The sequence below is a fragment of the Dipodomys spectabilis genome, unplaced genomic scaffold (assembly GCF_019054845.1).
Source record: "Dipodomys spectabilis isolate Male_0828 unplaced genomic scaffold, ASM1905484v1 ptg000388l, whole genome shotgun sequence".
Lineage (NCBI taxonomy): Eukaryota > Metazoa > Chordata > Mammalia > Rodentia > Heteromyidae > Dipodomys > Dipodomys spectabilis.
The window spans coordinates 2,367,238-2,394,226 of NW_024871065.1; the positions used below are offsets into that span (position 1 = coordinate 2,367,238).

At 50.2% G+C, this 26,989-nt stretch overlaps 1 protein-coding gene across 1 annotated transcript in view; it reads left to right on the forward strand.

The window, feature by feature from the left end:
* Positions 1-26,989, forward strand: part of Itga9 (integrin subunit alpha 9) — an 84,338-nt gene that overhangs the window by 6,592 nt on the left and 50,757 nt on the right. Inside the window, exons 4-13 of the mRNA XM_042667334.1 lie at positions 812-879; positions 5,481-5,610; positions 9,489-9,574; positions 10,497-10,565; positions 12,408-12,545; positions 13,248-13,353; positions 13,915-14,009; positions 18,686-18,776; positions 20,149-20,194; positions 24,584-24,738. Coding sequence (XP_042523268.1) covers positions 812-879; positions 5,481-5,610; positions 9,489-9,574; positions 10,497-10,565; positions 12,408-12,545; positions 13,248-13,353; positions 13,915-14,009; positions 18,686-18,776; positions 20,149-20,194; positions 24,584-24,738 — 984 coding nt within the window. The remainder of the gene's footprint in view (positions 1-811; positions 880-5,480; positions 5,611-9,488; positions 9,575-10,496; positions 10,566-12,407; positions 12,546-13,247; positions 13,354-13,914; positions 14,010-18,685; positions 18,777-20,148; positions 20,195-24,583; positions 24,739-26,989) is intronic.

Sequence of the window (26,989 nt, forward strand, 5' to 3'; positions counted from 1 at the left end):
TGGTGGGTGTGTGGTGTGTGTGGTGGGTGTGTGATGTGTTTGGTGGGTGTGTGATGTGTGGCGGGTGTGCTGTGTGTGTGGCGGGTATGCTGTGTGTGTGACAGGTGTGGTGTGTGTGTGACGAGTGTGTGGTGTGTGTGTGATGGGTGTGTGGTAGGTGTGTGGTGGGTGTGTGATGTGTGGCGGGTGTGCTGTGTGTGTGACGGGTGTGTGGTGTGTGTGTGACAGGTGTGTGGGGTGTGTGTGACGGGTGTGTGGTGGGTGTGGCGGGTGTGTGGTGTGGTGGGTATGGCATGTAGGGTGTGTGTGGCAGGTGTGAGTTGTGTAGCAGGTGTGTGGTGTGTGTGTATCAGGTTGGTGTGCGGCAGGTGTGTGATGTGTGGTGGGTGTGGTGTGGTGTTTGTGGTGAGTGTGTGGTGTGGTGCATGTGGTATGTGGCGGGTGTGTGTGGTGTGTGCAGTGGGTGTGATGTGTGGCGGGTGTGTGGTGGGTATGGCGGGTGTGTGTGCAGTGTGCAGCAGGTGTGTGGTGTGCGGCAGGTTGTGGTGTGGCAGGCGTGTGGTGGGTATGTGGCGGGTGTGTGGTGTGCAGCAGGTGTGGGTGTGCTGTGGGTGTGGTGTGCAGCAGATGTGTGTGGCAGGTGTGTGATGTGCTCAGGTGTGTGGCAGGTGTGTGTGTGGCGGATGTGTGGTGTGTGCGGCAGGTGTGTAGCGGGTGTGCAGCGGGTATGTGGCCAGTGGGGGGACGAGGCCAGCCCCCCACAGCACCCAGCACTTGGTGACACAGCTATGGCCGCCCTCTCTCCTTGCAGAATACAAGAAGAAGTACGGGGAAGAGCATGGCTCCTGCCAGGCGGGGATCGCAGGCTTCTTCACCGAGGTAGGTCCCCGCTGTCCACCTTCCTACTTTAGATATTTATTTCTTTGCTTTTTGGGGCAGTGGGAGGGAAGGTTGACTTTGGAGGCCCTTGGAGTGAGGCTTCGGGTCTCCCAGATTCTGGATCTCTCATGAAGGGAGTTTGTTTGAACCTGTGAGTGTGTGTGTATGTGTGTGTGCACGTGTGCATGCATGTGCGTGTGTTGAGTAGATGGGGGGCATCAACTGCAGAGACCACTGGGCAGACAGTTAGGGACTGGTGGCTCATTGGGAAATTCCCACAGAAGTCTCTTGCAGACACAGAAGCCAGTCAAGTTGGGCCTCATCGTGACTGAAGTTTTGTCCAGTGAGGCCAAGCACGGTGGCTCATGCCTGTCAGCCCAGAGACTCAAGAGGCTGAGATCTAGAGGATCGTGGTTCGAGGCAGGAAAGTCTCCATGAAACTCTCACTCCAGTGAACCACCAGAAAACCAAAAGTGGCGCTGTGGCTCAAGTGGTAGAGCACCAACCTTGAGCACAAGAAGCTCAGAGACAGAGGCCCAGGCCCAGAGTTCAAGCCCCATGACTGACAAAAAGAAAAAAAAAAAAGATTTGGCCATTGCTCGTACTGCAAATAGGGCTGACAAGAGAGGCCCCCTCTTGACACAGGGTTCTTTTGGGAGTGTGTTGGGGGGTGGAGGGCTGGGCTGGGATGTGAATGGCTGGACGGGGACGTGAGAAGGACCCTTCCTTGGAGGGGCAGATACGTGCCAGCTCCAGGGTAGTGGAGAAAATGCCAGGCTCTGCTGAATACAGTCCTGTGGGGCTGGGTAGAGGCAAGACAGCCCCTCTGGGAACTCAGCCTCCACTCTGGTTCCCAGGCTTCCTCAGCCTCAGATGTGAGGTCTTTGAACCTGCTGCCTCCCTCATTTCTGGAACACCAGCCATCTGCCACTGGCTGAGCAGGGTCAGGGAGCCCTGGCCGCGGCTGCCCGCCCGCTGACCCCTCTGCAGACTGACCCTCCAGAGGGGAAGTCTCCCCCATCCTCCCCAACTCCGCTGGGCAGGCAAGTCCCATGCCTGGGCCTGCAGGCCGCCCATCCTCCCTTCTCCTCCAGCTCTTGAGTCCGGCTGGGGTGAACATAAAGGAGGCTTTCCTGGTAACATATTTGTTTTTCTGTCGACTGGAATAACAAAGATGACAGATAGATTCTCATTTACGATACTCATCTGCACTAGAGAGTGCAAATCTGGGTAGGAGTTCACTCAGTGGAGAGTTTTCTTTTTCTTTTCTCTTTTTTTTTTTGGTCAGTCGTGGGGCTTGAACTCCTGGCCTGGGCGCTGTCCTTACACTCTTCAGCTCAAGTCGAGCACTTTACCACATGAGCCACAGCACCAGTTTTCTAGTGGTTTATTGGAGATAAGAGTCTCACAGACTTGCGTGCCTGGGCTGGCTTTGAACCATGATCCTCAGATCGCAGCCTCCTGAGTAGCTAGGATGACAGGCGTGAGCCACCGGTGCCCCCCCCCAACCAGCCCCAGCCCCAGTCACCCCGGGCTCAGGCCAGGTGGGGACGGACGACCATTCCTTTTAGGTGCACACAGGGCTCTGAGTCCTCCTCAGGTTTGGCATCTGCTCATCAGTGCCTTAGGGAGCTCAGTATGGTGGCTCACGCCTGTAATCCCAGCTGTCCTGGAGGCTGAGATCTGAGGATTAAGGGTTGAAGCCAACTGGGGCAGAAAAATCCATAAGAAACCTACCTCTACCTAACTGCTGAAAATCCAGAGGTGAGTTGTGGTTCAAGCAGTAGAGTGCCAACCTCAAACAAGGAAGCCTAGGGACCGTGCCCAGGCCCTGAGTTCAAGCCCCACTAGCAACGAGAAAGAAGTTTCTTGGTCTTGTGTATGTTGCAATGTTTGAGAAGGGATGAAAGGAGGCTGGACATTCGTGTTTCATCTTTGCCCTGGGTTAATCTAATTTTTGGTGGTGGTATATGTTATAGTAACGTTTAAAAGTTCTTTTAAAAAATTTAAAAATTAGCCGGGCGCTGGTGGCTCACACCTGTAATCCTAGCTACTCAGGAGGCTGAGATCTGAGGATCACGGTTCAAAGCCAGCCCGGGCAGGAGAGACCGTGAGACTCCTATCTCCAATAAACCACCAGAAAACCGGAAGTGGCGCCGTAGCTCAAGTGGTAGAGTGCTAGCCTTGAGCTGAAGAGCTGAGGGACAGTGCCCAGGCCCAGAGTTCAAGCCCCACGACCGACAAAAAAAAAAAAATTTAAAAATTGTTATAAGCCAATGTACAAAGGGGTGACAGTCCCAGAAATCAGGAAATGAACACATTTCCTTTTGGACCATGTCCCCCTTCCCTTGCTGGCTCCCCTTTTTCCCTCCCATCCCCACCCACAAGGTGTAAAGTTCATTCTCCACATCATGTCCAGTGAGGACTATGGTTGCCTCTGTTCACCCTCCGTCCCACCCCCCCATTTCTGTGCCCCCCTACCTTCCCAAAGACAGACAAATGGACGAACAAGACAAAAAGAAGAGAAAACAAAAAGCAAAAGAGAAAAAAGCCTCTCGCTTTCATGTCCTGGAGTTCATGTGGGTGAATATTATTTTGTAGGATCGGAGGCGCAATGGCCTTGGGCCTTTGTGTTCCCCTAGGAGCCTCCTCCTGGGTCTCCCTGTGTGTGAAGGCCTCGAACCCTGGGTCATTCATCCTGTCCCGATGTAGTATAGATCTAGCTTCCACTTAGGAGAGAGAACATGGCACCCTGTGTCTCTCTGAGCCTGGCTGACCTCACTTCACAGGACTTGTTCTAGGTCCATCCATTTCTCTGCAAATGAGGTAATGTTATTTTGGGTGTGTGTCGGTCGTGGGGCTTGAACTCTGAGCCTGAATGCCATCCCTCAGCTCTTCAGCTCAAGGCTAGTGCTCTACCACTTGAGCTACAGCACCACTTCCGGTTTTCTGGTGGTTTATTGGAGATTAGAGTTTCACGGACTTTCCTGCCCGGGCTGGCTTTGAACCACGATCCTCAGATCTCAGCCTCCTGAGTAGCTAGGATTACAGGCGTGAGCCACCAGTGCCTGGCCGTAATGTTCTTTCTTGTGGCTGTGTGAGACTGGGTGTGTGTGGTGTTGAGGGACCGCATTTTTGGTATCTGCTCATCGATTGTGGGGCATCTGGGCTGTTTCCGTAGCTTGGGAGGGGGCAGACCTCTTGGTAGCTGTGTAGAGGTCTCTAAGCACTGTGTCGGCTGGAGAGCACCCTGCTCGGAGTCCCCTGCCCATCGCCCCACCCCTCCCAGCCTGGATGGATCTGTGTCGTTGTCAGGACTTGCACCCCACTGCCTGCTTCCAGGTTGCTGTCCAGGCGTCAGGCTCTCTGGAGCTGCAGGTGGAGAAAGTGCTGTGTGCTGCTTGCAGTTAGTGCCCAGGACCTCACCGGTGTCCTCTTGTGCCCTTCACATTCGGGCCCTAACTGTGTATTCTTTTCCAAGCCCAAGGCCAGGAAAAAGCCTCACTCCTAGATAGGTGGCTCATGCCTCTCACCCCTGCTACTCAGGAGGCAGACATCTGAGGATCACAGTTCAAAGCCAGCCCCGGGCAGAAAAGTCCATGAGACTCTTATCTCCAATGAACCATCAGAAAAGCCAGAAGTAGCACTGTGGCTCAAATGGTAGAGCTCCACCCTTGAACAAAAGGAGCCCAGGGACAGTGCCAGGCCCTGAGTTCAAGTCCCAGGACTGGTATGCGTCCGTGTGTGTGTGTGCACATACACACAAGTGTTATTCCTCTGATGCACTCAAAGTTTGCCCTTGAGAACTAGTGAAGTCCCTCACACTAAAAGCTGAAGTATGGAGAATGAATGAATGAATGAATGAATGCCATATTTTCCCAGTGACAGATCCTGAGTGTGGAAAGGGGAGAAGCGGAGGAGGAAGGAAATAGGGAAGGAAGGAGAGAAGGGAGGTAGGAGGGATGGAGTGAAGGAAGGAAGGAAGGAGGGAAGCAAGGAAAGGGAGGGAGGAAAGGGAAGGAAGGAAGGAGGGACGGAAGGATGGAAGGGAGGGAAGGAGACTGGTTGGCACATAATCCTGTCACTCACCTTCCTGTCTTAGTGTACTATAAATTTCTCTTGCTCCTGATTCTTTGAACAGTGTAATTAATATGACTACTGTCAGGTATGTCCTGTGTAGCCCAGAAACACTTTGTGTCTATCTCAGAACACCTTAGATAACCTACAAGGCTTTTGTTGTGCATGTGTACGCCAGTCCTGGGGCTTGAACTTGGGGTCTGGGTGCTGTCTCTGAGTTCTTTTGCTCAAGGCTGGCGCTCTACCACTTGAACCATATATGGTGCCACTTCTGGTTTCCTGGTGGTTCATTGGAGATAAAGAGTTTCATGGACTTTCCTGCCTGGGCTGGCTTTGAACCACCACCTTTAGATCTCAGCCTCCTCAGTAGCTGGGATGACAGGTGTGAGCCACCAGCACCCAGCTTGGTAAGATATTTTTTAACTTAATTCTGATTCTTCTTTGGCTGAGACTGTTTCTATTGGGCCTCCCAACACCCTGGTCTTCCTCTGTATGTCTGTTCACCTTAGTGTCTCTTTCTCTAGGAGCTGGTGGTCATGGGTGCTCCTGGGTCGTTTTATTGGGCCGGGACAGTCAAAGTTCTGAATGTCACGGACAACACCTATTTTAAACTCAACGATGAGACAATCATGAATAGGCGGTACACATACCTGGGTGAGTAGCTTTATGAGACTCACAGGCTCACACCAGAACTGTGATTTCTTACCACCATGCTCATGAATATGGCTTAATTGATGGAAAGAAGTGTTGTTGCCTTTTACATCTGTTATTCTAATTAACTATGTTTTCTTCTTTTTCTGCCCCTGAACTCTTTTGCTCAACTCTAGTGCTCTACCACTTTGAGCTACAGCTCCACCTCTGGTTTTCTAGTGGTTCATTCATTGGAGATGAGAGTCTCATGGACTTTCCTGCGGGCTGACTCTAAACTGTGATCCTCAGATCTCAGCCTCCTGAGTAGCTGGGATTGACTGGCATGAGCCACCAGCGCCTAGCTAAATTAGTTACTCTTTTAACTTAATATCTGTCACATTTTGTGTAAGGCAGAGAGAGGAACAAAAGAAGAAGCAGTGAAAATTGTGATTTAGTAGTGGAAGGGGTGACACTGATCACGATGCATTGTGCTCATAAGCTGCCATGTTGGATGGAAACCCCTCTGGAGACTACACACAGATAATAAAGTAGAATAGAAAAACTGCAATTTAACAGAATGCTGATAAGCCCCTGGGAAGCAGACATTGATCATGACACAAGCAATACGATGCTGAGATTTAATTAGAGGCTGGAAAATGTTCTCAATTTGTCAAGACTTCTAATCTTTTAGAAAAGAGATAGGCATTTAATTTAGCAGATATCAGACAAGAGTAATAGAAGGTTGGGCACAGTGGTACGTGCCTTTTGTACATGGGATAGATGGATAGATACATGGATGAATGTATGACTGGGTAGATGGATGGATAAATGTGAATGGATGGATGGATGAATGGGTGGATGGATGGATGCATGAATGAATGCATGGATGGATGGATGGGTGTGTGGTAGGTAGATGGATGGGTGCATGCATGCATGAATGGATGGATGGGTGTGGGTGGCTTATGGGTAGATGGATGGATGGATGGTTGTGTTGGATGGATGGATGGGTGGATGTATATATGTATGAATGGATTGTGGCTCTAGCCACTACAGAGGCTGAGATAGGAAGCTTTTTAGGTCTGGAAGGTTTGAAGCTAGTCTAAGCACTGTAGCAAGACCCAAACTCAAAAACTTAAAGGAAGTCAGACACCAGTGGCTCATGTCTATAATTCTAACTGCTCAAGAGGCTGACATCTGAAGATCTCAGTTTGAAGTCAGTCTGGGCAGATAAATCCTAGATACTTATATCTCTAATTAACTGGCAAAAAGCTGGAAGTGAGGATGTGGCTTAAGTAGAGTGCCAACCTAGAGTGAAAAAGCTAAGTGAAAGTAAGAGACCCTGAGTTCAAGCCTCAGCGTGCATGCACACGCACACACACACACAACTGATCACTGTATGACAGTCATAGACAATATGTGTCATCACAAACTCAGGCATCTTAAAACCACAGCATTACGTTTTAGGACATTGACAAGTTTGGGGGAATTTATGACAACCTGTACAGAACACCTGGCCAAAAGAGTATGTTCAAAGTGCCAACAAAATGTGAAAAAGCAAGAGACATTTAGACTGAACTTAGGATGGGTCCTCCCCCAATCATTTTCTAATTCCTGTATATCCAGATTCTGTGGCTAACTGACCAACCACGCATCCATCTGTCCATGCATTCATCTGTCCACCCATCCACCCACTCACCCATTCATCCATGCATGCTTCCACTCTCATCTATCTACCTATCATCCATCCATAGATCCAAGCATCCATTCATACATACATAAATCCACCAGTCTGTCATCTGTTTGTCCATCCATCCCTCCATACATACATACATCCAAACATACATACATACATACACCCACTCATCCGTCCGTCTGTCCATCCATCCATCCATCCACCCACCTGTCTGTCCATCCATCTATCCACCCACCCATCCACTCATCCACTTATCTACCCATCCATGAACCCACTCATCTATCCATCCACTCATCCATCCATCCACCCATCCATCCATCCATCCACCCACCCATCCATCCACCTATCCATCTACCCATCCGTGCATCTGTCTACCCATCTACCCATCCATCCATCCATCCACCCACTCATCCACTTAGCCACCCATTCCATCAACCCACTCATCCATCCTTCCATCCATCCATCCATCCACCCATCCATCCATCCCCTCACCCATCCATCCATCCATCCATCCATCCACCTACCCATCCATCTACCCATCTGTCCATCCATCCATCCATCCATCCACCCACACATCCATCCACCCACACATCCATTCATCCATCCACCCACACATCCATCCATTTACCCACCCATCTATCCATCCATCCATCCATCCACCCACCCACCCATTCTCTTTGGAAGAGTTTGACATAATGATTAGCTGTGAGGGCTCTGAAGTCACTCCACTTGGCTTTGAGTTTCGCTCTGTAATTTGGGGCATGTTATATAGCCATATTTTGTTTATAGGCCCATCTGTAAGGCAGAGACATTTCTAGAGTTGTTAGATGAAAAGAAGTAATGACACCCAAAGACAGGTGTGAAATGCTGATAGCAGCTGTTGTTACTGTATATCCCAAACTGGAAACAGCACCAGCATTCAGCAGCAGGGACATAAAAACATGCATGTCCTGGAGATAGAACTTTACTCAACAGGAAAAAGGAGCCAAAGACAATGGTATGTGACGGTGTGGGTAGATGTCACAGGGGTTATGTTGACTAAAATTCTAGAAAGACAGTGGTCAAATATGGCAGTAGGAATAGAGTGATGGCTACCTATTGGAAGACACTGGAAAGAATGCATGAAGGAACTTGAGGGTTGTGATTCTGCGCCGATATATGTCCTTCCTTCCTGGTGCTCTACCACTTGAGCCGCCCCTCCCTCCCGCCTTCCCTCCTTGCCTTCCTCTCTTCCTTCATTCCCTCCCTCTCTCCCTTGCTTCCTTGCTTCCTTCCTCCCTTCCTTCTTGCTTTTGTCTGCTTCCTTTCACTTTCTACCCTCCCTTCTTCCTTCCTGGCTTCTTTGCTTGCTTGCTTGTTTCCTTCCTCCCTTCCCTCCTTTTTTGTCTGCCTCCCTTCCCTTCCTTCCCTCCCTCCTCATCCTTCCTTCCTTCCTTCTTCCCTCCTTCCTTCCTTCTTTCCTATCTACCTCCCTTCACCTCCCTTCTTCCCTCCCTCCCTTCTTCCTTCCTTCCTGTCTGCTTTCTTTCCCTTTTCTTCTATTCCCTTCTCCCTTATCATTATTATTATTATTTTTATTTGGCTGTTCTGTATATACTACACAAGTTCTCTGACACTGACCTATGCTCCTAGCCCCCACATCCACATATTCCTGATCTGGGTTGTCTGTGTGTGTGTGTGTGTGTGTGTGTGTGTGTGTGTGTGCATGTGCATGCTTCCATTACACTTTACACTTCCATTGTGCATGTTTTACTGTGCATATGCTCCAGAGAGAAAAACAAACACAAGCGCCATGCTTGTTCTGCAGAGCAGTCTTTCTCGTGCCCATGTCTTGGTTGAACGTGATCATTTGGGTTTATTTTTGCTTTGTTTTTATGCTGGTACTGGGGCTTGAGCTCCAGACCTCAAGCTCTTGCTCTCCCAATTGAGCCATATTCTACTTCTAGCTTTTTGCTGTTTATTAGAGTCAGTAGAAAGCTGGCCTGTTGGAGTTGTACATCTGGGCTTCAAAAACATCATTGTCACATCTCAGCCTCCTGAACAGCTGGGATTGAGGATGTGAGCTGCAACTCTCCCTGAACATGTGTTGTTTCGAGATGAGCCATTTAGCCAGATAAGAGGCAGGCTGGAGAAGCTTTTTTCTCTGGCACGTATTTTTCCTCCCTAACCTTCCTTCTCAGCTTTGATCTTTCCACCTATGTTATTTCAGGCTACGCAGTGGCTGCCGGACACTTTTCTCACCCATCCATCACCGATGTGGTGGGAGGAGCCCCACAGGATGAAGGCATCGGGAAGGTGAGGAGAGGCCCATCGCCAGACATGGGGCCGGGCAGAGGGCAGCACACTGCCTGGGGGAGGTTTGCCAGTTACTGTGACAAGCATTCTCCTGGTCGGCCCATGGTCAAGGAGGAAGTAACGAAGAACCTGGTGACATTCTCCTTCCCCATAACTTAGCATTCTTTTTGCCCTCAGTGGTTAATTTTTTAATTGTTTTGTGTTTGTGCTGGTCCCAGAGCATGAACTCAGAGCCTGGGCCCCATCCCTTAGCTTGTGAGCTCAGTCGAAGTGGGTACTCTACTGCGTGAGCCACGCCTGGCTTCTGACATTGGAGCTTCATTGGAGATAAAGAATCTCATGGACTGGGCTGGGAAGGTAGCTCAGTGGTAGAGCGTTTGCCTTGCTTGCATGAGGCCCTGGGTTCGATTCCTCAGCATCATATAAGCAGAAGAAAAAAAAAAGAATCTCACGGACATTCTTGTCCAAGGCTAGCTTTGAACTGCGATCCTCCGATCTCAGCCTCTTGAGTAACGAGGATGACAGGTATGGGCCGTGCCAAACGTTCTAGAATGCTCAGATGGCACCCAAGGACATCCTGGGAACATGTGGGTTCAGCTTCCAGTAAAGCATTGTGCCATATGGAGAGCGGAGAAAATCAGAATTGGAGCTGTGGCTCAAGTGATAGAACACCAGCCTTGAGTGAAAAAACTAAAGAACAAACAGCAACAGGACCTGAGTTCAAGCTTAAGTGCTGGCACACACAAAAAAAGAAAAAACCCAAACTGAAAGGCATCTTTCACAGGGTGATAATAGCTGCGATTTTTTTGTTATCGCCAGTCGGCAGACCCGTCCTGCCATGTGACTCAGGGGAAAATGATAAAGAATGTCTGGGCTCCTTAGCTCTGTTGTAAATGGCCGGTTTCCCTGCTCCGTTTCCTAGGTGTATATTTTTAGAGCTGACCGAAGATCAGGCACCTTGGTCAAGATTTTCCAGGCATCTGGTAAAAAGGTGAGGAGCTCCTCCTTTTCAGTGACTAGTTTCTGTCAGAGTAGTGAAATCACACGGGACTCATGCATTAGGAAACTTGGTTCAGCCCTGCACCGGTGGCCCAGGCCTGTCATCCCAGCTGCTCAGGAGGCTGAGATCTGAGGATTGTGGTTAAAAGCCAGGCTGGAAGGTCTGTGTGGCTCTTATCTCCAATTAAACACCAGAAAACTGGAAGTGGAGCTGTGGCTAAAGTGGTAGAACATCTGCCTTGAGTGAAAATGCTTAGGGACAGCGCCTAAGCCCTGAGTTCAAGCCCCAGGATTGGTATTTTTAAAAAGAAAGGTTTGCCAGGTGCCGGTGGCTCAGGCCTGTTACCCTAGCTGCTCAGGAGGCTGAGATCTGAGGATCCCAGTGCAGAGCCAGCCCAGGCAGGAAAGTCTGTGAGATTCTTACCTCTAATAAACCACCAACAAACTGGAAGTGGTACTGTGGCTCAAGTGGTAGAGTGCTACCTTTGAGCTGCAGAGCTGAGGGATAGCGCCCAGGCTCAGAGTTCAAGACCCATGACCGACAGTAAAAAAAAAAAAGTGATTTAAAGGCCATAGGTGTCCCCTCAGAAGGTTCTGTCAGTTTGTTCCTGCCTTTACTTTCTCAGTAAGGTGTACAGTCCGCACATTTCCTGGGATATCAGGTAGCAGTGTGAGCCTTATTATATTTTTATTTATTTTCTTGTGCCGGTATACTGGAGTTTGAACTCAGGGCCTGGGCGCTGTCACATAGCCTTTTCTACTCAAGCTGTCACCTGAGCCACACCTCCACTTCTGGCTTTTTGGTGATTCATTGGAGATCAGTGTCTCATGAACTGTCCTGTCCAAACTGGCTTTGAATCAGGATCCTCAGGCCTCCACCTTCTGAGCATCTAAGATCAGACTACAGGTGTCAGCCACCAGTACCAGACTTGTTATGCTTTGACTACTGTCTTTGTTTTTGTGGTTGTGGGGCTTGAACTCTGGGCCTGGGCACTGTCCCTTAGCTCTTCAGCTCAAGGTGATCACTACCGCTTGAATCACAGCGCCACTTCCGGTTTTCTGATGGTTCATGGGAGATAATAGTCTCATGGACTTTCCTGCCTGGGCTGGCTTTGAACCTTGCTCCTCAGATCTCAGCCTCCTGAATAGCTAGGATTATAGGTGTGAGCCCCTGGCGCCCTGCTTCTACTGTTTTATCACCTGTCAAAATCACATGGATTTTGGGGTTTGAGGCCCAGGATTTAAGATGATGGATAGTAGATTTAGCTATGGTTAAAGAATAGCCAATATATTGGGCTGGGAAGGTAGCTCAGTGGTAGAACACTTGCCTTGCATGCCTGAGGCCCTGGGTTCGATTCCTCAGCACCACATAAGCAAAAAGAAAAAAGCCGGAAGTGGCGCTGTGGCTCAAGTGGTAGAGCGCTAGCCTTGAGCTGAAAAGCTGAGGGACAGCGCCCAGGCCCAGAGTTCAGGCCCCACGACCGGACCCAAAAAAAAAAAAAAAAAAAAAAAAGAATAGCCAATATAAGCCTCCTCTGTTCCTCTATGAGATCATCTTATGAGATCTATCTATCTACACACACACACACACACACACACACACACACACACACACACACACACACACACACAAAATTTGAACCAGTACTGGGGTTTGAACTCCGAACATCACACTCTTACTTGTTTTTCTTGTCTTTTCTTTTTCCCTTCAGAGTGAGCACTTGATCTTCAAGATTGGGTGGGATGGGGATGGTATTTCCAAGGCAAACGTGCCCCTGGAGATCCAAGCCTGTGCAGGGGCCAGCGCTGACTGCCTTGTGTCGTCTGGTTTCAGATGGGGTCGTACTTTGGGTCCTCACTGTGCGCAGTGGACCTGAACGGTGATGGCCTCTCCGACCTGCTGGTGGGCGCCCCCATGTTCTCTGAGATCCGGGACGAGGGGCAGGTCACCGTGTACATCAACCGAGGGAATGTGAGTGTGTAGTGTGGGCAGAAGGGGAGGGGTTCCTCCCAGCATGCACTGCGCCCATCCCCTTCCCCGTCTCCTCCTGGGAAGGACTCAGGCCCTGTTTTATTTCGTAAATAAGTAGATACATATGTACATAGATGATAGATCGATGGATAGATAGCTAGATATTTGGTAGATGATAGCTATGCTGTGAGGAATCAATTTGACACGTCTGTGAGGTGTGGCTGATGGACATGCATGGACATGCACATACGTAGACCATTTTTATTCTGTGTGATTTTTGTCACCTGGAGTTGTGTGAAGGGTTTCACTTGGCATGTCGGCTTGTGGTCCAGTGCCAGTGTCGTCCCTTCCACCGACCTTTGGGTCCCTCCCCATCAACCCCTCCCTTCCTGACCCACCCCTCTCCTCAGGTGGCCTGGCCGACTTCTCCTGGGCCTGTACAGTCCCCCCACCCCGCCCTCCCGCACCCCAGCACCGCCTCAGGGCTCCTCCTCACATTTGCATTCACTGTAAATGAGTTGGGTGGAGCTGTAGGTCGCTGCTCAGAGGGGCCATGCCTGGGAATCCTCCCACATGTGTGTGCGCATGTGCACGTGTGTGTGTGCGCGTGTGTGCACACGTACTCATGCGTGTGTGTGCGCGAGCGTGTATGTGCTTGTGTGTGTGCACCTGTCCTCACCTCTCCCCTGTCTTCTCTCCCAGGCAGGCCTGGAGGAGCAGCTGGCCCTGGCCGGCGACCATGCCTACAATGCACACTTCGGGGAGAGCATTGCCAGCCTGGGCGACCTGGATGACGATGGCTTCCCCGGTGAGCCTCCGAGGACCAGGGCCTCTTGGGGGCAGGGCCTCCCACGCTGGACCAGGGCCTTCTCCATGTGCCAGCCTCCTCCCCTCTCGCTTCCTCCTCCCTCTCCTCTTCCTCTCTCTCGTTTCCCCCTCCTCCTCATCTCTCCCTCTTCCCCATCCTCCTCATCCTCTCCCCCACCTCCCCCTCCTCCTCCTCATTCTTCTTGTTTGCTGCCAGTCCTGGGGCTTGAACTTAACGTGTGGGCACTATCTCTTAGCTTTTTCACTCAAAGTGGGTGCTCTACCATTTGAGCCACAACTCCACTTTTTGGTTTCTTGACCATGCTGGCTTTGAGCCCTGATCCTCAGCTCTCAGCTTCCTGAGAAGCTAGGATGTCAGATGTGAGCCACCAGCTCCCGGTGACTTACATCTACAGTTTTCCTCCTTTGTTGGCTTTTGTGCTGGTAAAAAAAATTAACAGTTGAGAGTTTCCAGTTAAGAGACGGGTGGCTGGAATTGGGGCCGTGGTTTCTCTCGTTCCTGTGGGGTGAGGTGAACAAGCATCTGCTTCTCTCCCTGCAGATGTGGCCATCGGCGCCCCCAAGGAGGACGACTTTGCCGGGGCCGTCTACATCTACCACGGTGATGCCAGAGGGCTGGTCCCCCAGTACTCCATGGTGAGTGCTGAGCGAGCGCCATGACCACCATTCATCCATTCATTCCTCATTCCACACACAGGTGCAGCCGGACACCAGGGCTCACACCCGTCATCCCAGCCACTCAGGAGGCCGAGATCAAAGCCAGCCAGGGCAGGAAAGTCCGAGAGACTCTTATCTCCAATAAACCACCAGAAAACCAAAGTGGAGCTGTGGCTCAAGTGGTAAAGGGCCAGCCTTGAGTGAAAAACTAAAGGACAGCATCCAGGCCCTGAGTTAAAGCCCCAATACCAGTGTACACACACACACACACACACACACACACACACACACGCACGCACGCATGCACGCACACACAAAGATATATGCTATGCCTAGGTTACAAATGAAAACAAAATTATCTTGCTTTCAAAATTCCCTCCTCCTAGTAAGAGACAAAATAAGGATTGGAAGCATGGCTTAGTTGTTGGAGTACCAGTCAGTGAGCCAAAGGGGCTGCAGGTACTGAGTTCAAGTGTCAGTCTTGGGGCAAGAAAACGAAGAGAAAAAAAGATGCTGTTTATGAAATACAGAAAAGTGTTTACACAAGGTTTTTCTTTTATCACATTGAGGAATTCACTCTGCACTGACAAAAAAAATACTCAACATCTTATCCAAAATTAGAACGATTTATTTAAGGAGCTATTTATTAAGAAGAGAAAGCTTGGACTGGGAATGTGGCTTAGTAGTAGAGTGCTCGCCTAGCATGCAGGAAGCCCTGGGTTCCATTCCTCAGTACCCCCCACACAGAAAAAGCTGGAAGTGGTAGCACGCCAGTCTTGAGCAAAAACGAAGCTCAGGGATAGTGCCCAAACCCTGAATTCAAGCCCCAGGACAGGTAAAAATAAAATAAAATTGAAACCTCATCTCAGTCATGAAAAGCTGAATGTGGTTTCACACCTGTAACCCAGTCTCTGCAGGAGACCCGAGGATAGAGTATTGCGGTCTGTGGCTGATCTCAGCAAAACATGAGACCCTATCGGAAATAACAAACAATGAAAGGCCAAAGAGGTGTGCCTTAAGTGAACAAATATTTGCCTACTAAGTGTGAAGATCCTAGGTCAAAGAACTCGTACCAGAGAGAAGGAGGAAGCAGGCTTTCCTCTGTATCGCTGTCTGTGGACTATCTCTGTGCTGAGCTAAGGGAATGTAGATCTGGAGAGATGGTGGCAGGTATCAAAGTTGGCCAAGGGGCCCGGCTCAGGACTGATACAAGCTCTGGCTTTTGTGCCCCAGCCTGAGAACATGGGCGTGGTCCGCTGTGGCTTTGGCCCAGTCAGTCTGTTGTATGGTCCATCTAGCTGATGATCAGCACGGCTCCTGGGAAAAAGGAAGTCAGGCTCTCAACGGAAGCATGGTCAGGATATTTTACAAACGGATATGGCATGGTGCTAACTGTGCGTGTGCATGTGTATGTGTGTGTGCGCGTGTGTGTTTCCCAAAATGTCCGGGACAGAAAAGACCAGAAGTATCCAATCAGCACATTTTATTACGGAACTCTTAGAGAGTCATGCGCCTCCTCTTCATGCTTGCCTGTGTCCGCATATGTTATAAGAGGCAGCGTGTAAGTAAGTGCGAGTGAGATCTGTGTGTGCAAGGGGCGGAGGGCCTGGTGTTCCTCCCGCTGGCCGATTGCTCAGCTCAGTTGACTCCCTTGGAGGAGACATGCTCACCACGTGCTCATAGCGTGAGGCTGTGCCTCACGCCTGTCATCCCAGATACCGGGTAAAAGACTGATCAGAGGATCACAGTTCAAAGCTAGCCGGGCAGGTAGATCTGGGAAAGACCTAGGACCAGCTGATCAACCCAAAGCTGGAAGGAGAGGTTTGGCTCAAGAAGTAGTGTGCCAGCCTTGAGTAAATAGCTGAGGGAAGCCAAGCCACAGCTCTACTTCCGGTTTTCTGGTTGTTCATTGGAGATGAGAGTCTCACAGACTTTCCTGTGCGGGCTGGCTCTGAACGGCAGACCTCAGATCTCAGCCTCCTGATAGTAAGGATGATGGGTGTGAGCCCCCAGCCCCTGGCTCTCCATATTCTTTTCATTAGCTACAAGTAAGATCGGCAGCAGTGCCTACACTTATGTGAACAGTCGAGGTGGACGCTCCCAGCGGGGCATGAGGGCTGCAGCCCTGTCCCAGAGCCCAGCCCAAGGGAGAGGCTGACACCTCTCAGGAAACTACTGGGCAGAGGGCAGGGCACGTCCCACCCTTCCTCCTGGACCTCAGGCTCCTGCTTCCTGCTCCCTGGGGTTCTGTATGGTTGCTGGGTCAAATCTGCACTGAGAGCTGCCAGAAGCCCCAGCCAGCAGGCACCCACCCCAGCTCCTCCCCTCCTGCCCAGGGAAAAGGATTTGAGGAGCTTTGAAAAGAGTGGAGAGGGAGGGAGAGACAGAATAGGAGAGAAGACAGAGAAAAGAGACAGAAGGAAAGAAGAGCAGAGAAGCATGAAGGGAATAAAGGACAGGGTAGAGACAGGAGTGACAGAAAAGGAGTAGGAAACGAGAGAGGAGAAGGAAGAGGAAAGAAATGAGAGGAAAAAGAGAAAGATGAAGAGAGGAGAGAGGGAGGGAGGAAGAAAGGAGTTTTAGAGAGGAGGCAGAAGAGAGAGAGGAGAGGAGAGAGAAAAGAGAAAAATAGCAGGCGGACACTGGTGGCTCATCCCAGCCACTCAGGAGGCTGAGAGCTAGAAGATGGAGGTTCAAAGCCAGCCCAGGCAGCCCATAAGACTCTTATCTCCAATGAACCACCAGAAAACCAGAAGTGGCACTCTGGCTCAAGTGGTTGAGCTGAAGAGCTGAGGGACAGCGCCCAGGCCCTGAGTTCAAGCCCTGGACTGGCACAAAAAGAGAGAGAAGGAAAAAGAGGAGAGAAGGAAGGACAGGACGGGGAGGAGGAGAAAGAGGCGGCAATAGCATTCATTTCCAAGGGCTACCATGCCTATGATTTTAAGATTGGTGAACATCCTTTAGTGACAGTTTTCCCCTCCAGGTTGTGGGCAGGGTGGGCACGGTGTGCAGGAAGAAATCCAGAAACACTCGATTTCCTTTGCCTCCCCCCCCCCTTCCCATTCTTCCCGCCTTAGCGATTGTGATGTTGAACCTCAGTTCCTTCCATCCTCTTTCCTCGCTTCCCTCTCTCCAGCTTACCCTGAGAGATGTTGACATTCAGAGCCTCCCACGCCTTTTGACCTGGGAACCCCCTGGCTGAGCACTGGCAGTGCCTGTGATCTTTCTAGAAGGCACATAAACCACAGTCGAGCGCCACAATTTCTGGTTTTCATTTAGGGTTATTAGCACAGCACGGCTTATCTTCCTGGTGTTCTAGTGTAACGGCCTGCAGATGGCCCTGGACAACTGAAATCTGCACCCCTCCCCCAATGGACCCCCGTTCCCTCTCCCTTCAATCCAAGCTACAGGCCTGTCTTAAACCCACAAGCCCCTGAGCCGGGTGTCGGTCACCCCAGCTACTCAGGAGGCTGAGATCTGAGGATCCTAGTTCAAAGCCAGCCTGGGCAGGAACGTCCGTGAAACTCTTTTATCTCCTGTGAACCACAAAAAGCTGGAAGTGGCACCGTGGCCCAGGTGGTGGAACACCAGTGTTGAGCAAAAAAGAAAAGAAAAGGAAGAGGGCTCAGGGATGGCACTCGTATTAAGATCAAGACCCAGGACTGGCAAAGAAGGGAGGGAGGGACAGACAGAGGGAAGGAAGGGAGGGAGAGAAAAAGAGAGAGAGAGCCAGACAAACCCACAATTGATTCTGCTATGTTAGCATTCTTGGCTGTCAAAGTTCTATTTTTTTTTCTTTTTTGGTTGGTTGTAGGTCTTGAACTCAGAGCCTGGGTGCTGTCCCTGATCTTTTGCTCAGGGCTGGCACTCTATCTCTTGAAACACGGCTCCACATCTGGTTTTCTGGTGCTTCATTGGAGATGAGAGTCTCCCAGACTTTCCTGCCTGGGCTGGCTTTGAACCATGGTCCTCAGCTCTCAGCCTTCTGAGTAGCTGGGATACAGGTGTGAGCCACGAGCGCCCAGCAAGAAAATACGATGATGAAACACCTTCATCTGTACTTTTTTTTGGGGGGGGAGGTCCGGTCGTGGGGCCTGAACTCTGGGCCTGGGCGCTGTCCCTCAGCTCTTCAGCTCAAGGCTAGCGCTCTACCACTTGAGCCACAGCGCCACTTCGGCTTTTTTCTTTTTGCTTATGTGGTGTTGAGGAATCGAACCCAGGGCCTCAGGCATACAAGGCAAGCACTCTACCACTGAGCCACCTTCCCAGCCCCTGTACTATTTCTTACACAGTAAAAAATGTGCTTCCAAAATACAATTCATGAAAAGAAATAAATATCTGGGTGAAATTTAAAAAAAACATAAAAATTTCCATGTATGAGTGCCATTGCTGAGACTTGAGCTCAGGGCCTGGGTGCTTGCCCTTCACTTCTCTGCTCGACCATTTGAGGTGCACACCTCCTCTGGCTAGTTCACTGGAGGTCAGAGTTTCATGGACTTTACTGCCTGGGCTGCCTTGAACACAATCCTCAGATACCTGTCTACCGAGTAGCTGGGATGGAAGGCGTGAGCCCCTCACGTGGGGCTCCAGCACAGAGTCTTACCTGAGCCTCTTACCCCTTCCTGGTGATCCAATTTCCCTCCTGTGTGTTTCAGAAACTGTCTGGGCGGAAGATAGACCCCATTCTGCGGATGTTTGGGCAGTCCATATCAGGGGGCATTGATATGGACGGAAATGGATATCCTGGTAAGCAGATTTTCTTTCCTTCTTGATAAAAGCATGAAGTACATCAAGAGAGGTTTCTGAATGGATCTATTTGCAGTCTGCCCCACAATTCTCACATGCATTTTTAGATTAGGCACACAGTAGAACTGGGGTGGAGAGGGAGCTTTGCCTACCTGGTGGTCAATTTGACAAGCAGATTGTTCTTAAAGTTTTTACTTTATTTATCTATTTATTTTTGGTCCTGGGTCTTGAACTCAGGGCCTGGGCACTGTCCTTGAGCCTCTTTGTGCTCAAAGCTGGTGCTTTACCACTTTGAGCCATGATGGTGAGATGTCCAGTTTTTGGTGGTTCATTGGAGAGATGAGTTTCATGGACTTTCCTGTCCTGGCTGGCTTCGAACCTTAATCCTCCAGATCTCGGCCTCCTGAGACTGGGATGACAGGTGTGAGCCACCAGAACCCCAACTTTTATTTTTGAGTGCTTACATGGTCTCCTTTGATGGGGTTAAATACCACAAGGGTGGATTTGGGGAGATTTCTATAACAGAACTACTACTGAAGAATTTTTTAAAAATCTTATTCACATTGCAAATGATTGATAGTGAAACCTCAAGGTTAACTTTCTAAGTATTTTAACCTTATTCTGAAGCTTTGTACTTTATTTCTCCTTCCTGCTTTCCTGCCTTCCTTCCTTCTTCCTTCCTTCCTTCCTTTTTTTTTCTTTCTCCTTCCTTCTTTCTCTTTTTCTTTCTTTCCCCCTTTTTTCTACTTGTACTAGGTAGTCTCTTTAATTCACTGATATCCAAAGAATTATAAGAGGAGAAATACTAGCAATAATTAACAATAATAATAATGAGTTACCTATGTAACTCACATGTAAATTGTGAATTTACATATATGCAAATTATGATATTTACCTATAAATGTGAGTTGTGATATGTGTGTATAAACGTGTAAATTGTGTATACTAGAGACTCTATAGAAATGCAGATGGAATGGCTGAGGCCAATTTACCTAAGGTATAGCCTAATAAAGCCAATGTTTTATTATTCTAATGTACAAGCCCTATGAAATTCATTGACGAATTATAAAATGTTGGTGTGAATGAACTAATTCTGAAATTGGGTCTTTGAAACATGTTTCTTCAGTTCCCAGCAGCCACTTTTCAAAGCCTGAGTGGCCACGTGGCTTGGCTGCCATTTTGAACAAAGTGGTTCCGGTTCTGCAAAGTCATGACGTGGCCAGACTTGGCCGTCAAGGCCAGGCCTTTGTGGCCATGAGGGTGGGGGAATAGTGTCTGGCCATCAGGGCCAGGCCTTTGTGGCCATAACGGGGTGGGGGTGAGGGGCGGCTCCCACTAGATTCTGATTGTCGTGACTTCTCCTTGATTTCAGATGTCACTGTGGGAGCCTTCATGTCGGACAGTGTGGTTCTCTTGAGGTGAGATGCCGTCCCTGGGCCTTGGTTTCCTTGTCCATGGGGTAATGGATAGGGGGGTGAAGCACCACCAGTGAGTGCTTTCCCAGTGTCTTATCTTCATGGGACAGAGGAGTGCGTGCTTCATTTTCTCATTCTTCTTCTCTATTCCAAAGTCATAACCAATGGGCTTTGAATGAGTTGTAGATAGGAGATAATGGCTCTCTGGAGTTCCTGGGTAGCTTTGGATGGATTCAGCCCATAAACCCAAGAGCTATAAGGGCTATTGGTTTTGGTTTTTGTTCTGTTTTTTGTTTTTTGTTTTTTGTTTTTTTTCAATCCAGGGGCTTGAATACAGGGCCTGAGCGCTGTCCCTGAGCTCTTTGTGCTCAGGGCTGGAGCTCCACCACTTTGAGCCATATATATGGTGCCACTTCCAGTTTTCTGGTGGTTCATTGGCGATGACAAGCTCATGGACTTTCCTGAACAAGCTGGCTTTGAACCGCAGTCCTCTGTATCTCAGCCTCCTGAATAGCTAGGATGACATGCATGAGCCACTGGTGCCCTGCTGAGACTCTTGTACTTGTGTGCTATATAAGCATCATCATGATGCTCAGAGATCCAGGAAGCCTTGGCCATGCTTTGTTTGTTTTCACTTCTATACTCAACACCACCAGCTTTCACCCCTGCAGACCAGGATCCAGGGATCTCACCACAGCCACCTGTGGACTGTCTTCCCCCTTCTCTCCCCCCCCCCCCCCCCCCCCCCGCCCCGGCTGTATTTCTGTCTGGGTGAGTCAGAGAGGCAGCCGTGCATTTCAGAGCAAGAGCCAACACTTCACTTTGTACAGAACCTTGTGTGGCAGAATGTTCTAAAATAGACCAGTAGGAATCTCACAGCTGGACAAGATCCCAGAGGCCATGTCGGATCCAAGCCCCAGATTCTTCTCCTTTCTTGCTAACCCTCTCCGCCTCAGAGTCTCTCCCCAAGGGGTACAAGTCTCTTCTTGAATGAGAACTTACTAATTTCTTTTCTTTTTTTTGTCGGTCATGGGGCTTGAACTCTGGGCCTGGGCGCTGTCCCTCAGCTCTTCAGCTCAAGGCTAGCGCTTTACCACTTGAGCCACAGCGCCACTTCTGGCTTTTTTCTTTTTGTTTATGTGGTGCTGAGGAATCGAACCCAGGGCCTCATGCATGCAAGGCAAGCGCTCTACCACTGAGCCACCTTCCCAGCCCTTTCTGGTGGTTTTATTGGAGATAAGAGTCTCATGGCCGGGGTAGGGAATGTGGCTCAGTGGTAAAGTGCTTGCCTAGCATGCATGAGGCCCTAGGTTCGATTCCTTGGTACCACATAAGATTAATATAAGAAAAAGAAAAAGAATCTTTAAAAAAAAAAAAAAAAGAGTCTCATGGCCTTTCCTGCCTGGGCTGGTTTTGAACTGCGATTTTCAGATCTCAGCCTCCTGAGTAAGTAGGATGACAGGCGTGAGCTACCGGTGCCCGGCTAGAACTTACTAATTTCAAAAGAAGCAACCGGCCCCAAGTTAACTCTGAACACTGCATTTTTAAGACATAGCTCTGAGGTTCAGTATGACTTGGAGATCATGTGGCCTGGGTTCAAATCCTGCCTTGGTTCTTTCTTGGCAAGGCCTCTGACCCTTCTTCTGTCCCAGAGTTCTCAGTGACGCTGAGTAATGATAGTTCTGGGGTTCATACATCTGAAATGTTTAGGGACATTGCCCGGTGTGAGAGCCTAATAAATTCTACAATGTCTTATGTAAATCTGGTCAAATTTGTCTCCAAAAAACGAAACAGAGGGACAAAGACCAGGTGAAAAAGACAGGCAGATAAAGAGAGACAGAGAGAGGGAGTCAGCTGCTTCCAGGGGTGGGAAGGGTGAAGTAGCTGAGAGGCAGGATCAGGCCCCAGCTCCAGGCTGAGGGAGGGAGCCTGTACTGAACCAGCTCCTGAGACAGATTTGGGGCCCCAGGAGACCTCACTGGAGCTGTGGCTGAGAGTGAGGGGAAGGGGGTGCCCTCAGAAGGGAGCAGGGCTCAGGGACAAGGGGGAACCAGCCGTGCAGGCTGGGGGAGGTGGCTCATGACTGTCATCCCAGCTACTCAGGAGGCTGAGATGGGGGATCACAGTTTAAGGCCAGCCTGGGCAGGAAAGTCTGTGAGACTCTTATCTGTAATGAACCACCAGAAAGCTAGCAATGACACTGTGACTCAAGTGATAGAGCTCCAGCCTTGAGCAAAAAAAAACTCAGGCGCTGAGTTCAAGCCCCAGGAGTGACACACACACACACACACACACACACACACACACACACACACACACACACACACACACAGGAAATAGTGACTGCCCTGCTGAGTTAGAGATGGAGGCAAGTCTATATAGTGGAGAGCCAGGACATCAGGGAAACTTCTAAAGAGCAAACTGGCTGAGGAAGGGTTATCTGCAGCCATCCGTACATTCAGTGATGGGGGGGGAGCGGGGGTCAACTACACACTGGTTTTTTTTGGTCGGTCGCACTCTCCCACACACCCCATTTTCTTTCCTGCCTTCTCTTCTTGAAGTTGGGTGGATGTTAGTTCTGGCCTTGCCACCTTGGGCACACTCAGAGCATTGTATAGGGAGCATTGTATGCGTATGAGGTAATTATCCCTAAGCGCTAATGTCCCTTAATCTTGTTATGTCACCCGAGGCAGGAAGGCCAGGGCTCCTAGACATAAAAGGATTTCTATACAAGACCCTTCCCCCTTCCCCCCCCAAGAGGCAAGAGGGTGGGGAGGAGGACGTGAGCAGATGTGTGCCAAATCCCTCTCAGCTTTTTGCCCCTTGACCCCAGCAGCGTCCAACCTTTGAAACCTAGGGGTGCCCCATGTCGTGGTCTGGGGAAGGAGGGGGTTTCCCATGGTTCCAAGCCGAGCTATGCATGGGCCATTTCTTCTGCTCTTAAAGTGCCCTGCTGTTACCAGCCGAGACCTCATCAATCGGGTTCTTTGAGCACACGCTTTAGTGAGTGCTCGAGGTGGAAAAACAAAGGAGAGGCCTTGGCTAGCCAGGACAGGATCACAGCAGTTTGTGCTCACAGTGGCACAATGGGGAAATCTCTCGCTCTTTTGTAAAAATATTTTTTATTTTCTCTCCTGTCCCCACCCACAAGGTATAGAGTTCATTGTCCACACAGTGTCCAGTGAGGACCATGGCTGTGTGTGTCCACCCCTTACCCCTCGGTTGCTGTGCCCTTCGGGGGAATCTCCAGTGTGCCAGTAAAGTGGAGGTGTGGCTCACGCAGAGCACCAGCTGTGAGCAAAAGCACCAGACCCAGAGCTAACGCTCTATGCCTGGCACACGTGCACACACAAGTAATTCTTGAATCATGACTTCCATGGGAGGAACTTCTCAAAAGTACACTCCATCTCCTCCAAATAATTATCCTGAAGTAGCTATGCCTCACCCTGTTCAGTTCCACGGCCGGTGAGTGGGCATGTGCAGCTTGACCACATCGCCCTTTCTCCACGCTCCCCCGTCTCTCCCTGTACTTAATGAACTTTTAAATACCACCAGCAGTGGGTTGTTCATTTCTGGGGCTTCAACCAGATGTGTTTTACATTAATCATGAACTTGTTTTTATTAATGGGATCCTAACTGGTAGTAAGCTAATGATTAGTGATGTTCCAATTTGTTTTTCTTTTGTCCGTCATGGGACTTGAACTCAGGGCTTGGACGCTGTCACTGAGCCCTTTTGCTCTACCATTTGAGCCACAGCACCACTTCAGGTTTTCTGGTGGCTCACTGGAGATGAGAGTCTCAGGGACTTTCCTGCCTGGACTGGCTTTGAATTGTGGTCCTCCAGATCTCAGCCTCCTGAGGAACTAGGATGATAGGCGTGAGCCAGCAGCGTCTGGCTCACATTTCTTTTTATTGTTTTAAGGTATCATTGCCAGTTTTATTGAGCAGATTTGTACTTAACAGAACACTCTGGCCCTTCATAGCTGCATCATTCATATTTGAATTGAAGACTAATATTTTTAATGTTCCTTATCTATGTTTGTGTAGTTCATTCATTTCCTTCATTCCTTCCTCCTTCCCTCTCTCCCTCCTTCCCTTCCTTCCTTCCTTTCTTTTGGTGTTAGTACTGGGACTTGAACTCAGGGACCCCGGCACCATTCCTTTGGGTTTTTTTGCTCAAGGCTGGGGTCCTCCCACTTGAACCACTGCTCCAGTTCAGGCTGTTTGCTGCCTGATTGGAGATAAGCTTCAGGGATTTTTCTCTCCTGGCCAACTTTGAAATACAACCCCTCTGTCTCCTGCTGAGTAGCTGGGTTGACTGGCACTGCAACCATCCGCCTCCTCTGGTCTGATGCTGAGAGGTGAGTAACCCGCTTGACTTTTGTCCGGCAGAGCCAGGCCTGTCATTACGGTGGATGCCTCCATCTTCCTCCCTGAGTCCATCAACATCACAGCCCCGCGGTGCCACGACGGCCAGCAGCCTGTCACCTGCCTGACTGTCACCACCTGCTTCCGCTTCCACGGCAGACGCGTTCCAGGGGAAATCGGTCTGTACAGCCCTACTATGTTACGTTACTATGTTACGTTTGAAATCGCTTTGTCCGATTATTTACAGATAGTAGTCATTAAAAAGGAAAAAAAGCAAAGAAGCCTGGGGACGGAGCGGGGAAAACGTATGTGTTGGGAGTAGGGCCTTGAGGAAATCTTCATCTCTGCCCTCATTCCTTGAGAAGACAGGAGAAAGTTCAGGAAAACCAGAGAGTAGGGTTGCTCCTCTCCCACCCCGCCCTCCACCACTGAAGGAGATTTACTAGGAGAATGTCACAGCCGAGGCCTGGCTCTGACAGAGCAAGCCAGGAAGGGCCGGAGCTGCGCTGACAGGAGGCAGCTGCTCCTCCTGGCTGGGCCTGGGGGGCCGGGGAGCCTCGTGAAGACCGGCTGAAATGCATTACCATGTCATGGGGAGTTGGGGGGCGGGGGGGGGTAAGTCCGTGTCAGCCTTTCCATCAACATGACATCACTTGACACGGCGCAGAACAGCTGCCAGAGGAGAGGTCTGAAGGCGGGAAACATGTGGTTGGGGCTGGCTGAATCCCAGCCTGGGCCTGGCTGGGCTGGGTTGGATTAAGGGACCCCCCACCAGCACCCCAGGGGGGCCATGAGGCCAGCCTGAGCGCAGCCCTGAACCAGGCAGGCTGATGGCATGCTCTCCCACATGGGGCTCACGGCTGGCAGGAGCTCACCCATGGAGAAGGGCACCTGTGGCTCACTCCTGGAATCCCGGCTGCATAGAATGCTGAGATCCAAAGAGCGAGCTTGGATAGGAAAGTTTGTGAGACCCGTATGCCCAGTGAACTAGCAAAAAGCTGGCGTGGAGGTGTACCTCAAGTGGTAGAGGGCGAGCCTTGAATGAAAAAAATCTAAGGGACAAGAGCCCAGGCCCTGAGTTCAAGTCCCAGGACCAGCACACATGAGTGCATGCACAGACACGTGCATGCACACACACACACCAGAGTCAATGGAGGCCAGGAGGAAGTGCATGGGCGTTCGCTGTCATCCCATCTTCCTGTACTCATTTCCACCCAGCCTTGCTCTGTACTGAGCTAGCACATTGTCAGGAAGCTCACTTCTCTGCTGTTCTCTTCATATTCCAATCTCGGGGCGCAGGGCGTGGGGGGGCATATATTTCCTTTTCCCTGGGAGGATTGCTAAGTAGGGGTCAAGAGAAGTGGGACTCTGCTGCAAGCACCCCTCGGTGTCTGGCTGAAGTTCTTCCAGCTCTCTCACCCTGCTTCTGAGCAGGGCGTCTCCAGCCACAAGCATCACTGAAAGGAGCCTTGAAGCCTACGTCATTCCGAGGCACTTCCCCTTTGTGGGCTGATGCTTTCAGACTCTGGGACTCGTAGACAACAAATTAGGCAGGGTTTCGTCCTGGGAGTCTGGGTATGCTTGATTCGGCAGAGAGAGACAGACAGACAGACAGACAGACAGAGACAGGAAGACAGGAAAAGAGACAGAGCATGAGAGAGAGAGAGAGACAAAGAGACAGGCAGGAAAACAGCATGCAAATCAGAGGGGGGGGAGAGGGAGGGGAGAGAGAATTTGTAGTCAGGTGATGTTAAAAAAAAATTCTAACCAGTCACTGTGGCTCAGGCCTGTCACCCTAGCTAATCAGGAGGCTGAGATCTGAGGATCACTGGTTTGAAACCAGCCTGGGCAGGGAAGTCCGTGAGAGTCTTATCTCCAATGAACCAGCAAAAAGCCAGAACTGGAGCTGTAACTTAAGTGGTAGAGCACCAGCCTTGAGCAAAAAAGCTCAGAGACAGTGCCCATGCCTTGAGTTCAAGCCCCAGGACTACTCGTGTGTGTGTGTGTGTATGTGTGTGTGTGTGTGTGTGTGTGTGTGGTATTCTGAACTCTGCATTCTGAACTCTGCTCAGCAGTAGATGAAGTAAGTCCTTTCTCTGGAGGACCCAGGCCCCATGTCTTTCTAGGGTTTTTGTTTGTTTTGTGCCAGTCCTGGGCTTGAAGTCAGGGTCTGGGTGCTGTCTCTGAGCTCTTCAGCTCAAGGCGAGTGCTCTACCACTTGAACTACAGCTTCACTTCTGGTTTTCTGGTGGTTCACTGGAGGTCAGAGTCTCAGACTTTCCTGCCTGGGCTGGCTTTGAACCCTGATCCCCAGATCTCAGCTTCCTAAGTAGCTGGGATGACAGGCGTGAGCCACCAGCACCTAACTCATCCTTTTCTTTTGAGTGGTATGCTTTCTCCTGGGATGATTTCTCCTGGGATGATCGTGTC